The sequence below is a fragment of the Stegostoma tigrinum genome, chromosome 12, assembly GCF_030684315.1.
Source record: "Stegostoma tigrinum isolate sSteTig4 chromosome 12, sSteTig4.hap1, whole genome shotgun sequence".
NCBI lineage: Eukaryota > Metazoa > Chordata > Chondrichthyes > Orectolobiformes > Stegostomatidae > Stegostoma > Stegostoma tigrinum.
Window position 1 is genome coordinate 72624647 of NC_081365.1, and position 17507 is coordinate 72642153.

The following is a 17507-nucleotide window of genomic DNA, read 5'->3' on the forward strand; positions in this document are numbered from 1 at the left end:
GACCAGAATTCTACTCGCCAAAGACCCTTAGGCAACTTGTGACCCTGGTTTCGTTTTAAAGGCAAGTGTGTTATGGAACATTCTGCAAAGAACTGTTCCTCAATCAGAAGTCTTTTCTTTCTTGCCTTTGCTGCTGTTAGCTCACTTGGGAGTCTAACATCAAAAGGAAACGGCCTCTGGAGAAGCAGCAATGTGAATGTTCGTATTTAATTCCACCCAAGGTGTACACACCAGCAGAGGTAAGTCAGCATTTGTTGGGAAGAGACAGGAAGGGACAGGGCGAGGCTGAGAATCAACAAGCAGACTGGGGGCTGAATGGAGAATCTGCTCAGAGTTGAGCAACAGATGAGTAAATAATGAGCAGATTAACAGCTTCCTGAAGAATTGTCAAGTATTGACTGAAAGGCAAACCTTCTGCAGCAATTCTTGTTCAAAAAAGGAATGAAGAATAGATCTCTTAAATCTTCAGCTACAACAAAAACCACAGGCATATTGCAGATTTTTATTGACTGTATATAAAATATAAAAACAGTACCTTAATGTGCAGTCAAATAGATTGTTTGCTAAACAAATAACAAGTACAGACCTGTATCTTTTTTACTCAAAGATGGAGAGGTATTTAATCTGTATATTGATTTAACTATTTAAATTCAATGAATACTGATGTCCATGCATGAATGTTGTTGAGCATTTTATAGACAGGAACAGTTTCCAAGTTCTCTCAGGCAACTATCTCAAACCTGAAACAATCCAACATTAATACAGTTATCCCAACTAAATATCAGTGTTATTCATACTGCTGTCCATAGGGCAATTTAAACATTTGCTATAAATACAACACAGATTGTACTTTGTAATTTGTTCATCAAAATGTTTGAGATATTCAGCGAGATTTTGATTTAGTAATCTGCATTTCAGTTGCGTATGTCTGAGGTATAGAAGCCAAAATTCAGCAAAATGGCTTAGGATTCATTCCATCGTTCATTAATGCTGGTAACGTGCTAATGACCCCTGCAAACTTAAATAGTTCATCTGGTTATACCTCTGAAAAACAACATTTTGGTTCTGTTTCAATGCACAAATCAAAATATATAGTGCAGTTTGCCAAATCGTTTACACTTGAAAGATATCAGCTTTGACTCTTAGTAGCACTGTTCTAACCTTTTGGGCCAGAATGCTGTCAGTTCAAGGTCCACTCCAGACTTGAGCAATATAAACTAGGCTGGGACTTCATTGAGTAAGCACTGCATAGCCAGAGATTCTGTCTGTCCTGTCAGGTGAGGGGAAAAGATCCTATGGTCCTATTCATAGAAGATAATCAGAAAGTCCTCCTTGTGAGCTAGCCCATTTTGATCCCTCAATCAACTTTTAACATTGATCATCTTCAGTCATTTATTTAATTGCTGTTGGAGGGACTTTGCTATGTGCAAATTTTCTGGCCTATTTCCTGCATTAAATTATATAAGTACACTGGATGTAAGACTCCCAAGGTTGTGAAAATTGTTGTAAATGCCAGATTTCATGTGACTTGATGCAAATTTCGTAAGTAAGTTTCCAACAATCTTAGAAACAAAATTGGCAGGCACATTTGCTTGAAGACAATTCAACTAAAGACAAACTTATTTCTAGTTTGTAAAAGTAAAAAATCTCAGACATAAATAAAACATCAATAAAATTGAAATTGCACGTATTTTGTGCAAATGCTACATATTTTGGGCCATATTTTCCTCCTTAAACTGTTAATTGCCTTCATTTTTTTTGAAAAAACAGACCAATCAAGATGAGATGGAGATTATTGCATTTAATGTGGAATTGATACTAGAACTTACTGACAAACATTCTGTGCATCTAACTGTAGATTACACAAAACTTATCAACTTTGATGAAATTCCACATTGCTGATTATGATACACGATCCTGATGAACATTTTAAAGAAATATTTAGAACTGAGCAGGCTCAATTTACACTTAGATACAAAAGTGTAGCTGTGCACAGACTCTGGTACAAGGACCCAGCAGGAGATTTGCAATTTGAGCAGAGTATCACATCTTATCCTTAAGAAACAAATGATGGACGTGTCAAAGTATCGAATTTAAAAGTGGGAGTTGTAATGCTAAAAGTTCCTGTGTTAAATACTGAGGATGAAGCAAGTAATGCTAAACTGAAATAAGTATACTAATGCAAATCACATCAGAAATGCCAGAGAAAGGAAGCATAGGTGAGTGGAGCTGAAGATTGAGGATAGTTGTTGAGGGTCAGCTAATGTACTTGGTGCAGATCTGATGTGTTGAATGGCCTTTGGTTGAAGCTTATGAATTCAGACTTTTCCACTGGTCATTTTTGTAAATACTTAGTGGTAAAAATTAGAAGGAAAGCAAGGTACTTTCTTTGATCAGGCCTACTCTGTTATTTAATCAAACATTTTGTGAAGGTTCACAGTTGGAGGAAAATATGACCTTTAAAGGCATAGTGTTTAGCAAAACAATTTTCTAAAATGACTAATTAACTGCAGATTGTAAAAGGAAATAAGCTCCGTATAAAAAGTAATCTGGGAAAAAGAATGAATGTAAATCAACATGAAGATGATTCTGCTACTGGCGATTATGCACTGGAGACACATTACTGAGATAGATGAGGAGCTCAGCTTTCCTCCTTTTTCATACCACCATCCCCATCTTTCAGCTTCTGTTCTTGCATTTTATTCCTTGTGGATGCTGCAAGTAAATTAACAAAACAGAATTAAAGAATCCTGTCTCATATTATTTAGACTAACCAGTTTGTTATACTCATATATTGAGGAAATCTAAGGACAGATAATAAATGCTAGTCCAGCCAACAATGCTCTCATCTCACGAGTGAATAAAAATAAACTGTGCAGATTGTATGTGCTGAATGCCCTTGTGCATTCATCCTTTCAAATACTTTAAACTGACTCATGCAAAGACCAATTTATTGAGAGAGGTATAGAGGAAGAGAATTGAATCAAATGGACCAGTTAAATACAGGGAATAGACTGAAATAACAGTTGGGGTTATATTAAACCAAAAGTCATCCACCGGTGAATGAGAAATGGTAAAACAGAGTTCAGATGCATGTATTGCAATTTAAAGAATGTGAAAAATAGAATATTTTTGAAGTAGTATTAACAAATTTGTTTGTAAACTGAATGAAAATGGAAAAACAAATGTTGACATATTGTGTCCATGTAGAGAGAAAGAGACTGCTGGGGTACTGAAAAGATAGGCAGGTGTAAAGTTAAATGGTTAAAGAAGATTTACATTTGCAAGAAAAGGTTGCTTGTTGAGGAGTGGTAGAGACAGAAATTGACACATGGGAATGTCTTTTTAAAAAATATACAGACTAACTATTTCATTAAAAGTAAACTAATAATTTTTCACTACTGTGGATAAATGGCTTGAAGATGAAAATCCAAGAAGCCTGCAGAACAATAAATATGGAAGAATCTAAAGGTGAATGTGACAGAGGGGAATGTAAAAAGGAAAACTAAAACAGAATATGAACTAATATCTGCACAAAAAGTTCAAAGCAAGCAGCATGTCAAAATAAGAAAAAAAAGTAGAACCAGAAAGGACAAGATTGCCAAATTTTAGATTAATACTCATTTCTGCATGTCATTTTTGATAAAGATTATGTTGGTTAGATACGGAAAGAAAAAGGGTTATGAGAATAATGCCGATAAATGCATTTGCTTGTTTGAAGGGAAAACTGATTGGATCAAATAGCCTGTGTCACCGTCGAAATTTCTACCAATTTAATTTGATGGTCAGAACTGCACACATTAGTATTAACATTAAGACAGTATTCATTAGCAATGTGACCTCCTGACATCTATTCCATCCCTCACTTTAGTTCAGAACTGCTGTGTCCCAAAGAATGTTGGCTTTTTGAATTATCCCCAAGAATCATAAATTTTGTGAATATTCTCATTCTGGCAATAAAATATTTATCCAGGTATCTTATTTTCATTAATCAACAACTACATCGTAATTTCAATAAGTGGTTATGATTAATCCTGAATTCCAAAATGTCATGTACCTTTACGATGTAAACACTTAAGAGCAACGTTAGCTTAGTCCAAGGTTTGGTGAATATATATAGTGTCATGAAATGAGTAAGGATCGAGAAATAATACATGCTGCTCTGAACTGACAGCATCATGCAGAAACACTTCGCAACTTGCTGGCAGGATCAAATGGGAAGAGAATCATTTCCCAAGGCTGGAAGGGAGAGTAATCTCAGGAGCTTAGTCAAATTATTCTTCCTTTTATTGTTAGACAGTCTTGAATATGACACAAGACACAAGCTATCACATCAAGTTCAGCAGTCACTGATTTATTTTTCGATGCAGAGGATCACTTGTTGCTATAGAAACAGACACTGAACAAGGTGAAGTTCTTTATTCCAGAAGGTTGCAGAGAACCCAGCAGTAGCATGTAAAGTTATGAAGGGACTTGATTGAATTCATATAAAAAGGATATTTATTTGTTGGAGAGACCAAAGCTAGGACCATAAATGGAAGAAGTCTTCAATAAGACTAAACAAAAATCAATATACCCTATTTACTTGGTGGTGAGAATATTCATCTGAGAGAAATTAGATAAGTATATGAGGGAGAGAGAACGAGTGGATAGGTTGGTTGGGCTTATCTTGAGTAACAGGAGGTTCATTTGGAGCATTAACGGGCTAGTCATTTGTAAATTCTGACAAGTTTAATAACAGTAAACTGAAAACAGTCAGATTTTTCAGCATTTTCAGTTCCTACTACTTCCAGAACAAAAGTGCAATTGGGCTGATTATTAAGGACACAGAGGGTTGATCCAACTAATTAGCTTTGTCTAGCTAATTACCTTTCTTCAGATTACTGGCACATTCTGATTGGTGGTTAATCTATAAATGGACGTGAAAGATAATTCATAGGAGGTCAAAATAGTGCGCACTTCAAAATGAGAAGATAGGTGGACAGGAGACAGACCGGTCAAAGAGGCGGGGATGGAGCCAGTAAAAGTGAATGTAGGTGGGGAGGTAAGGAGGAGATAGGTCAGTCCAGGGAGGACTCCGACCTATCTCCTCCTTACCTCCCCACCTACATTCACCTTCACTGGCTCCATCCTGGCCACTTTGAACTGGTCTGACTCCTCTCCACCTATCTTCTCCTCTATCTGTCTTCTATCTGCCTCCCCCTCTCTCGCTATTTGTTTCAGAACCCCCTTCCCCTCCCCCATTTGTGGAGGAGGGTATGGGCCCGAAACGTCATCCTTCCTGCACTTCTGATGCTGCTTGGCCTGCTGTGTTCATCCAGCTCTGCACCTTGTTATAACAAAAAGAGGGTCACTGGTCTTGAAAAATCCACTCCGCTTTCTCTCCAGATACTGCTAGATCTGAGTTTCTCCAAGAATGTGTTTTTGTCCCTTCAGAATCTTGTTTCTCTTTTAACTCCAAAGAATACAGATCTAATTTACTTAGTCTCTCATCCTAAGTCAACCCTTAATCCAGAATCCAACTTAGTGAACATTCATTATCCATCTTCAAGCCAAGGATATTTTTCCTTAAATATTGAGGCCAAAACAGTGGACAATATTCCAGGTGTGATCTTTCCAGAGCCATAATGGTAGCAAAGCTTCCTTATACTTGTAATCCTTACTGTGAAGGTCACTTATTTGCTGCATAAATATTGAATAATTAGATTCTGGTGTTCCTTGTTTGAAGATACTTGTCTGAACCTGTTCATTAATATTGGCATGCTTCATGCATTTCAAAAATATTCTGCTCTTTGATTCTTACTCTTAAAGTAAACAAACTCAGTTTTCCAAATGATCCACTACTTTTCTTGTCTGCTCACTTAAATCACTCACCTCCTCTTTGATTTAAATTAATTGATAATAGGATCAATCTCCCAGCCAATGTCTTTGATATTAGAAATGGGACCCTATGATTCTATACACCAAGTAAATATCACCCTAGCCTCTTGTATTCTCAAGTAAACTTCATCCTGTCTTTCCACAGAGCCTAAAATTATCCAGTCTTGGCAACAGCTGTATAAATCTCTAAGCTCTGCAAAACCCAAATTAAAACAAAAATTCCCAGTTACAAAAATATACACCAATTATTACTCTTTGATTCTGGCCATTGAGCCAAATTTGGATCTGATGAACCTGTAATTTTCTGAATAATCTTAACTCTTGCTGAAGTGCAAGTTTGCATCAATTTAAATAATACCTAAGGTTTCTATCTAGAAGCAGGTTCTAGATTTCAACATTTAAAATGCACACCTGTCGATGCCACAATAACTTCTTAAACAAAGTCATGAGGGCACGTACAAACAATCTTGCCATGATTATAACCACAAACAGCAGGTCAGAACATTACAGGGAGGTAAAGAGCAAATAAAATTTGAATTTGAATAATACTCAGTCTGTACAGGTCTGGAAGAATGTGAGTACACTAGGCAAAGCGCAGACGTGGTTTACTAGAATGATTCCTGGAATGAGAAACTTCAGTCATGAGTATAGATTGGAGAAGTTGGGACTGTTATCCTTAGAGACGTGAAGAGATTTCATACAGCTTTCTGAAATCATGAGCAACTTGCACAGAATAAACAGGAGAAATTTGCAGCATCTGACCTGCTGAGTTTTTCCAGCAATTTCTATTTGTGTTTTCTGATTTACAGTATTTGCAGTTCTTTCGGGAGAAACTTCTCCTTGCCTATAGAATTGGTCTAGAACTACAGTCACAATAAAAAGCAGAACAGCTAATGACAGCAGGCTTCTTTCTTTGGAGAACAGTTGAGATTTTACAACAATCTGACAGCTTTGTGATCACTTTTGTTGGGACCTATTTTATTATTTCCAGCTTTCTTAAAACTGCAATTACAGTCTCAAAGTGCCATGGCCGGATCTGAACTCACCTCTTCTAGAATAAGAAACATTACCATTACAAGATTGTGCCCTTAATTTTATACAATGAACAACATATTGGAACTGACTGAACAGCAATTTACCATCGATCTGTTCCTGGTACCATTATAGTCTGAAAAGTACTGAGTCAGCATTCCAATTATATTGGAAAAAACTAGCAACTTCATTGAATGCATCCCCAACAGATTCTGCATATTTCCCTTCTGCAAGGGACTCTGAATATCTGTCATATTTCTTCCTTTAGTGTGTAGCTATTAATATTTATGAATTATAAGGTTGTCTATTGTGACCTCACATTGAAAACAGCCTGCAATGTACAGCATATTAATAATGTTGCCAAATGGACAGAATACAATCTCATGGGCTTAAGTTACATGTTGCTTGGTTTCACCTTCATGCTATGTCAGATTTTGAATTAAGTGCTAGATCAGATGAGAGGGGACAGGTGAAATAAAATCATTTTAAATTTCTCAACTGGCCAGAGTTATTCATTCTTTGTTTTCAAAAACTGCAATTTCTTCTACACACGTGTTAACCAGAGATATTTTTGGTATAGTGGGTTCCTCCAATTTAAGTCCCATAATTAATATCCAGACTTAAGAGTGATGTCACCAAAAATACTGTTTGGTGGTTACATGGATTCCAATGATGTGATTTATGTGAATATCCATGAAACTTCAAAGAGATTGCAATTGTTCAATTCTTTTTCTCCATTGCCGAGTTTCGAGATAAAAATGTGTGGTTTTCACAGGCAGATTTCAGAGTCTGATAGCTGTGTCACCAACCAAGGTACTCCAATCCCACTTTAACGTGCTCCACTATTCACATAATGAAGTCATAAGGAGTGAAAATGGAATTCAAAATCACTAGAGCTCAGGTGGCTAAACAACTACAGCATCATGCCAAATTGTGTTAACAATTCTTGTATTGGCTGAGATAATTCATGGACACATGCTTCCTTCTAACCTGTTTGAAGCAGAATGGTGCACCCTAAACTATTTAACCAATTGTCCCTTCCTATTAGCTACATTAGATTACGGTCAGCAAAGAAACAGATCTAGTTTGAGTAATGGTAGTTTAAAAAAAGGAACACTAATTACTGTAGATATTAAAATTTGGTTATTTATGTTCAAATTAAGAACAGAGGAGGGCTTTCATTCTATGCAATCTGGTCCACATCCAAACAGGACAATGTCAGGGAAAAGATCTCCCTTCAAAGACTAAAGTACCAACCATCTACTCAAAACCTGCATTATGTGAAATATAATAAATCTCTACAGTACAATAACAACACATGCAATAAACAAAGAATAGTTTGTGTCATTTGAACATCCACAGTCCTGTTGCATTGAATTTCATTACCTGTTACTATACGTAAATGTGAAAGCAATTGGTTATTGTATTTTGAAAGAGCTCATTTATCAAAAGGCATTCACTAAAAGCAATGGCAATATTTCCACTTGGATAATACACCTAATGTGCATCATTCAAGTAACATATTTCTTAAGTCTGCTCGGTTTTCAGCTATGAAATCTGAATTATTACAATTAGTGAGGTTTCACTTTGACACAATAAGCAAAAAGCCACAAAATATTGGTTGACCACACACACCCCCAATTTAAGACCATAGACCATCTACTCCAAGTTGGTAAGCTAACTGACTGGGTCAACCTTTACAGGGCTTTGAAAATTAATTTTTAGTTCATGGCATGAATATGCTTGTTCCTTCTGTGGAACATAAAACCAATGAACTCTAGAATGCCTTTCACAGATGTTAGATTATTCATATCTGGTTTCATCTAATTCCTAAACATCTGTCTGAAACTGTAATGTAAATACTGTTGCTAAGCAATATAATCTGACACTGAATTTCAGCCTTTGAGGTTAGATGACCTGCTTTGGCAAGTCATTTCTCACTTTCTAGAGTTAGCCAAGAACTTACCAACTCCTCCACATCAAAACTAATTAATTAGAGTGCTAGATAACCTAACCATAAGACATGAAAACCACTGACACACGGTACTCATCGATAATTTGGAAGAAATTTGAATCGACTTACTCATTTCAGCAATCTTTTGCTGCAGTAGTTTAGACTCCCCAGACAAGTGCTTGCTAAAAGGCAGAAAAACAATGCAAACATATGAACAATGAGTAAGCATCGAGTAAGTCACATGGGTGCAGCTCTGCTTTAAACTGAAATAATCGTCATTTTGAAAGATAATTTTTTGGCTGACTTCTGAAAAGATACAGAATGGACCAGCAGAATTGTCTTCTTTGTTTACCTGCCATCCGTCTCATCTTGACCATCCATATCAAAGCGAAGCCTCTTGAGGGGTTTTGGCAGACTCCCTGCATCTCCAGCCCTCTTAAGGTGACGATCACTGGAACTCACCAACTGGTTGATCTTTTGGAATTTTTCTGGTGACTGAAACGATGACCATGTGTTTGGTGACAATTATATGATAGATCAAAGACCAGCTTGGAGGGGAAAAGAATGTACATTTTTTCCCTTTATGTTACTTTCCTCAATCTACACACTGACTCGTGTCAAAGAAAATATCCCCTAACCAAGTCTTGAAATACAGCATAATATCCAATTGTTGCACAACTAGATTTGGTACTGTAAATTGAGATTAGATGGGACACACAAGGGCAACTTAATGGTGCTTTCATGGTTCTACTGGATAGGATCAGTTTGATTTGTACACTGCTAAATCCCTTAGGGAATTTCTAGAGGACTAAAAAGGAAGACTGTCATGAGAATTCCTTTTATTGGCCTGATTACTGTCATCACCAAAAATACCAAATATCAAATTATGATTGGATATTGGTGGTTTTTCCAAGTTTTCTGATTGAGATTTAAATTTAAACCTGATTCCAATTTCAATGAATAAATAAGTGAATAAATCACTGAAATTTGACTTGGAGATCCTGTGCTGTACGGTACCTTTGTTTAAATTATCAATATCAAATCATGAGCAAGGGATTATAGAAAAGATCATTACTTAACTAAATGTGTGAATTGAGTATTCAGATTTCTATTTCAAAAGCCTAGGTCATTATCAGGCTTGATGTTTTACACCTGGAAAACTAATATGGACATAGTACAACAAAACATTTAAGGAGCTTTAGGATGACAATTCTGCGCACACAAAATATTTTAAAAAGTGTCACTCACCCCAAATGGCTCTCCAATAGACACTAATATTCTGTGAAATCAAATAATTATTCATCAGTTATGAAAAATACTGACCATTCTTAGGGGACTTGACATTATAAGTACTATATAAAGATAGTATATTAAAAAAATCATACACAGAAGTACAGCAAGCCATCTCTGCCAATAGCATGTTGTTTTTATCTATACAATTCTGCAAAGGTAGAATACTTGGCTATTCTAATGTCACCTGTGTGAAAAAGTCTACTGTTTAAAAGGTTTCTGCAATAAAAAAATAGTTTCAGTCTATAGTTAGGTCCCTTAATCTGTTCAGAAACAGTACCTTATTACTTTACAGAATTAACCTCACTTGATTGGCCCTGCTTCTTCTTTTAAGGTAATCATGTTAAACATAAAGCAAATAATCAGATACATTCTACCTCAAAGGAAAAATGGCAGACAAACCATTTTTGCTAGTCTTAAATGCTATAACAGAATATAAACATTTACTGCATATTGAGTTATCAGGATAAATCAAACAGAGAAAAGTAAGCCACCACCAGTGAGAAACTGCATTTTAATAAGGATTCAGCATAAACTGTTAACCATGCTTCTCTCTTTACAGATGCTGCTTAATCCACTGAATATTTCTAGTAGTTTGTTTAGTTTCAGATTTTCACCATGTACAATATTTTGCTCTGGCATTTTTAATAAAGTAGTGTAACATTTTTTGGGCTGTAAACGATATCAGTATCAGAAACCGAGACCTAGAACATGAGCTACAATTTGCACTATTATTGAACGTTTGAAATATGCTCACCGTGTTCTTGGAGTCAGTTTTGTCGGGGAGAGCAGTCCGTCAGTTTTGTACGGACTTTTCAGTGGAGATACATAAATGTTATTTCCACCGGGCACACGCAATGGAGAACTTGGAAAACCAAATGTACTTCGAGGAACTTGAGGAATTGGTGAGAGCGTTGGTGGCTTTTTAAAAGAGATAGTACAGAATAAGCCAAACCCTGGAGTTTTAATATTTCAATATTGGACAGCTTGAAAATACATAAACAATTATCACGATTGTCAATTTGTTAGTGATGGAGTGTAAAACCCTGTTGCATCATATTCAAGTCAGTGAATGTGGCAGTATAATCAGTTAACAGAATAATCATCAGTTCATTTTTCAAGCTATTAGGAAAAGGCAGTGTTGTCTTCAATATTTTCTGGTGTCATTTTATTCAGTACACAGTTATCAAAAATTATATTAAAGATATCAGAAATTATTAGCTACTCAGCTCATATATGCAACACTATGTTGTTCTTTGGAAAAACAGACAATGTAGTAACTCACACGTGTTGAAGCATACTGCAGGATATTGGTTTTCAGCCTCTGCATGAACACCAAGTTGTAGAAGCCTATAATGGAATCATACTGCCCTTCTCTGATCAGCACATGTTTAAAGGTCTTAAGAAAGAGAGAAAATGAATGCCTTAATTAAACCATTTATTTACATAACTGAACTGCAAACGCAGTGAGCCTTACTACTTCAGTAAAATTAGTCAAGTCTGACATGAAGACTTAATGTGTTCTACTTCTTATTTTGAAGCAGATATTATTTAGCAATGGGTCATATGATATTGAGTACACCAGATAGGGACATCATGAATTGGGTTGTTAGCTGTCCTGCTCTGAATTTCCCTCGTTGGAGAAATTTGCTTCAATATTTAGTGTCACAATTTGACCAGCTGCTAGGGTAAATCCTACCAGACATTCACCCATAATCTAAACAAATTTGATGTGCCCGAAGTAGAATGTGAGGAATTCATAAATGCCTGTAACACTATTCCAGAGGTGCTGAAGAGTGATGTCTTGCTGTTCTTCCAGAAGGACCTGAATGCAGTTCGGACAATATGTACGGGGTGTGTGAGAGACAGAGAGATGGTGAGAACAGGAGAGATGAAGTGGGGAGAAGGATGAGAGCACCAGTCAAATCAACAAGCTGTGCAAGTAGAAATGGGCTTTTCTCTTCTTGAATACATAATATTTTATAGTACTGGATGAAGGTCTGAAAAGTAAGCCCCTTCCTCCCCCAAAAAATTTCAAACTTGTCTGACATACCTCTTGACTTGTGTTTGGCAAGTCCTTGTAGGCGGTAACAATCATCTTGAACCTAAGGTCTATGTTCTTCACCTTGCAAATGGCATACATGGAGCACATCATTATCTGTTAAAACACAGATGGGCTAATTAATTTTGACAAACCTACATAGGAGAGAGGTTCAAAACATTCTTACAAAGCACTTATTTCTTATCAAGTATTTACTTTGCAGTTATGTGCACAACTCATTTGTTATAATATGCTTTGAATGAGAAATATATATGTAGTGTACAGAAGGAAATAATCTATCAGTTTACAGAATCCTCTTTTTAGTCCCAATTTTGTTATGAACAAAAATTGGATTGATGCAATAAAATACAGGTAGTTTAAGTCATAATAGCTACAAAAATTTCAGAGCCCCATAGTACAAATATCTGCATAATTATGACAATTACATCAGTTATACAATTAAACACAGATTTATTATTTTTGTTTCACTTACTTATCCTGGTAAGACTGATTGCATCTCTAGCAGAGGTGAGTGTTGCACCAACAGAGACTGAAGTATTAAGATAACAAATGAATGCTCCGATTCTGTGCTCTGTCAACAAGGAAAGTCTCCAAAAAGCCTCTTTAACACACACTACTGAGTGCTATGGTGAAAAAGAATTAAGAGACGTTCCTCTTTATAGAGACACAACTGTCGTTCAGTTTAGAATGCATTATTATTTAGCACTTGATGAACTGAAGGTAGCAGGTATCTCTGAAAAATAATCTTGCGATATTGGCCCATTTTTAACTTTGTACAGAGGGCTAGACCTTGTATCAGTTAAGACCTTGCCTGGCACATTAGTGTCGGGGCATTCATCAAGTTATTTTAAGAGCCTGAAAGAACTCCACATTGTTTGTGAGATTTAACATCATCTTTTTGAGTAGGCAACACTTTCTCTAACATGAACAAAACTCAGCAGGTCAAGCCGCATCAGAGGAGAAGTAAGGCTGACGTTTCAGACCTAGACCCTTCTTCAGAACTCTTTCTAATGTAATCTTAGTCATTAACTCTATTAAAATTCAATAATTTATCAGACACAACCCCTTCAATTGATAATTGGAATTTTTCTAATACCATCAAGTCAGAAACAAGGATATGACCAAAACATCTCCTAAACAATGTTTCTGCTCAGCTGAGTGAAACCAGGTGTGTACCAGCCTGCAGGAAATTCACATTTGTTTACTTTCAATGCCTGGGGACACTGAACCAACTGTAGCACCTCACTGCAGGAGTTAAACACATTCACAGCAAGACTGCAGCAAAATGGCAGAGTGGGAATACGGACAATAATTTGGTTCAAATTGGAAATTTGGTCTAAAGGTAGACAGAAGTACTTTAACCAGGTTTTAATCCAAGGAGTAAATTCACCAGAGCTAGAGGTAAATAGAGAGGATAAAAAGTGTGCATCAAGAAGCTGACCTTCAGTCGGACCAGTAACACAGCGGTGTCACAAACCACGAAATGATGTGAGTGCAGGGAAAGAAGCTGGTTGGTGAATATATTTTAAAGTAAAAGTAAGGTCTTCACTTTGCATTTATGGCTTCAGTATCTTTCTATTGTTTCATAAAAGTAACTAAGTATTAGATTGATATTTTATTCATTTTAGTTTATAAAAACAAAATATCATTAAAGTGAAATGTAAATAGTGTGGAATCTCAACTCATTAACCAGTTAAATCAAATATTATAGTGATGGCAGAATAGGTGATACGTTGCTGCCACAGCATGTGGAAGCTGCTGAATATGATCCAGAGCAGGCACATTTGTAGTAAGGATTTGCAGCTCAAGGAACTTCAATTCCAAGTTAAGGAGCTGCTGCTATTGTGCCACAATAGGGATGGTGATAGTTACCTGGACAATTTGCTCCTGTTGATGATCACATTCCTCAGACTAAGTGATTCAAAATTGGTCACCTTAGTTGGCTTAAAGTCTGTTATTGGGAACATTAGTTAGATTACTATATATAAAAAAAGTTATATAGAGCATTTAGAAACATATGATCAAGTTTGCATGTCTTAAGGAAGGAGAAATCATTACTAACAATAGAATTCTTTCAGGAATAGGATAGATAAACAGGAAGCAGGGGATGTGATATCGTGGATTTTCAAAAGGCATTGATAAATTACGACATGTTGGGCTACTTAATGGGGTAAGACCATATCCATGGTTTTGGAAGTAGTATATTAACTTGGAGGAGGTTTGGCTAACTATTAGATTTGGGATAAAGGGGGCATTTTTAGAATGGCAGCCTCTTGCTTATGGAATGCCACAGAGATCAGTGCCAATGTCAATAACTTACAAATATGAATGACTTGAATGAGGAAAATGAATGTACTATGACCAAATTTGTTGATGGCACAAGAATAGGTAGGAAGGCAATTAGTGAGACTGTGCATTTTGGCAGGAAGAATAGAGGAACCACATTATTTTAATGTGGAAAGACTGCGGAAAGCCTCAAGACAGAGTGATTGGTTCATAAAATGGACAAAAGAACTGAATTCCAGATGAGATCAGTGTCTGCCTTAATATCAAGGCTGCATTTGACCAAGTGTGGCATCAAAGAGCCATAGCAAAACTGGAGCCAATGGGAATTGGGGAAGAAAAAACTCTCTTGGCTACAGTCATACCTAGCACATAAGAAGATAGTTGTGGATGTTCGTTGATGACTGTACAATGTTCAGCACCATTTGTGATCCCTCAAATAAACAGTCAATGTGCAAACGTTGACAACAACCAGGGCTGACAAGTAGCAAGTAATGTGTGTTCCACACAAATGCCACGCAATGACTATCTCCAATGTGAGACAATCAAGCCATCATCCCTTGCCAATCAATAGTGTGACCATATCTTGGGAGTTACCATTGATCAGAATCTCAACTGAACTAGCCACATAAGTAGACAGGCTACAACAGAAAATCAAGAGCAAGGAATCTCGTAACGTCTGACTCACCTCCTGACTCTCCAAAGCCTGTCCACCATCTACAGGGCACAAGTCATGAGCGTGATGAAATATTACCCACTTGCTTGGAGGTGTACAACTTCAACAATTCTCAAGAAGTTTGACACCATCCAGGATAAAGCAGTCTGCTTGCCTGACGTTACATCCACAAGCATCACTCCCTCCAGCACTGACATAGCAGCAAGTGTGTACCATCACATGATGCACTGCAGAAATTCACAACATCTTCTAAAACATAGATCACCACCATCTAGAACAGCTTTGCAGCAGATACATGGAAGCACCATTACCACCTGCAAGGTCCACCCCCAAGCCACTCACCAACCTGACTTGGAAATATATCATTGCTGGGTCAAATCTTCAAATTTCCTCCTTAACAGCATTGTGGGTTTACCTACAGTACATGGACAAGGAAGCTCACAACATCTTCTCAAGGGCAACAAGGTATGGACAATATATGCTGGGCCAACAGCAATGCTCTACTCCGATGAGTGAACAGAAGAAACAGGTGGGTGTCCTTGTCTATGATCACAAAAAGCTAGAACACAAGTTCAGCTGGTAATGGGGAAAGTGAATGGAGTATACAAGTACAGAAGTTTTGCTAAAACCATACTAGGCATTATTCCACAGCTGGAATACTCTGAAAGATGTTGGACCCCTTTTCTAATGAAAAATATCTAGCATTGGAGGCTATTCAAAAAACATTTCACTAAGTTGATCTCAGATATCGACAGATTTTCTTTCTAGGTGAGGTTGAGTAAGTTGGGCACGAGCTCGTTGGAATTTAGAAGAATCAAAGTCAATTTTGTTGAAACATACAAGCTTCTTAGGGACCTGACAGGGTATATATGGAAAGCTTGTTTCCATTTGTGGAAGAGTCTATGACAAGAGTACATAGTCTCGGAATAAGGGTTTGCACATTTAAGACAGGGATTGAGGAGGAATTTCTTCTCTCAAAGGATAGTGAATCTGTGGGATTCTCTACTACAGAGAGCTGTCAAGGCTGGGTTGTTAAGTACGTTGAAGGCTGAGATAGATTTTTAAACATTTAGGGAATCAAAGATTATGGGAAAAGGCAGCAAAGTTGGGGATTATGATGTGAGCCATGAATTTACTGAATGGCACAGCAGATTCATTGAGCTGAATGGCCTACTTCTGCTCCCACATTTAAGAGTTAGCCTAACTCTGCAAAACTCAAGGAATATTCCGATGAGGTGTCATTCGGCTCAAAACATTAATTCTGTTTTTCTTTCTCCATAGATGCTGTCAGACCTGCTGAGTTTGTCTAACATTTCCTATTTTCATTATCAGGAGTTTTCTTGGTTTGATACCACATTAGAGTCAAGCTATTTCCTCAGCTTATTATCTTCAGTTTACTGAAGTATATTGTATACTAAATCCTGCTGTAATGTCACTTTTACGAAAAAAAAAAGTACCTTAAAATGAGGAATTTAAAGGCAGTGGCACAGATCTTCCAAGCAATGGCAGTGGTCATTGCATTGCCCTGCAAAAATACATTTCTCCAAACTGATGCAGTTGCATACTTCTACAGGGTTCTACAATAAGCCTGGTTTTCACAGAATTGTGATTTCATTCATTTACTGCCAGCATTTAGTGCCCATTCCTAGTTGCTCTTGAGAAAGTGGGAATGAGCTGCCCTCTTATACAACTGTAGTCTGTTTTTGCTGTCAGTATATCCATGTCGTTAGGGAGGAAATTCCAGGATTCTGATTCATTGACAGTGAGGGCAAATGCAGTCTGAATGTTAATGGATGAGTGGGTGAATGGTGAGTGGAGGACTGAGTCTACAGATAGTTTGGTGAGGGGATAAAATGGAAAGGTGGAAAGGTAGATAGGTGAATGTGAGGTGGGCTGCTGGGATGTAGGTACCTGGGTATGAGAGTGTGGTGTTTATATGGGTGAGGTGGCTATGTGCACGTAACATGGTATGAGAGTGGATGCAGGTAGATGGGTGGGTAATTCACTGGGTAGTCAGGTTGGAGGAGGACTCAGTTTGGATCAGAGGGGTAGCCAGGTGCCATTCAGGTTGGGAGAGCAGTTGTCGAGTATTCAGATTAGGTTGAGGGGGCAAGAGCGTGATTGGTCAGGGTGTAATCTAACTGGGCAGTTGTCAGGTGGTACTGAAGGGAATAGTCGGTCTGGGTCAGAGAGATGTGTTAACTTAAGGTGGTGTTTAGTTGCATCAGTCAGAGTGGCAGCATGTTGATTCAGGGGACTAGTCTGGCAAAGTTCATTGGAGAGCTGTTTCTATAGTTACCCAAGAGTTAGACTAGGTGTTAATGTATCTA

General features: G+C 37.3%; 1 protein-coding gene across 2 annotated transcripts in view; it reads right to left on the reverse strand.

Annotated features, from left to right (window-relative positions):
• Positions 1–470: 470 nt before the first annotated feature.
• Positions 471–17507, reverse strand: part of rb1 (retinoblastoma 1) — a 174754-nt gene continuing 157717 nt past the window's right edge. For both annotated transcript variants that reach the window (XM_048540579.2, XM_059650428.1), the window contains 7 exons: positions 12210–12314; positions 11442–11555; positions 10914–11077; positions 10115–10145; positions 9219–9361; positions 8996–9048; positions 471–2715 (listed from right to left, as the gene is read on the reverse strand). In XM_048540579.2, coding sequence (XP_048396536.1) covers positions 2642–2715; positions 8996–9048; positions 9219–9361; positions 10115–10145; positions 10914–11077; positions 11442–11555; positions 12210–12314 — 684 coding nt within the window. In that variant the 3' untranslated portion in view covers positions 471–2641. The remainder of the gene's footprint in view (positions 2716–8995; positions 9049–9218; positions 9362–10114; positions 10146–10913; positions 11078–11441; positions 11556–12209; positions 12315–17507) is intronic.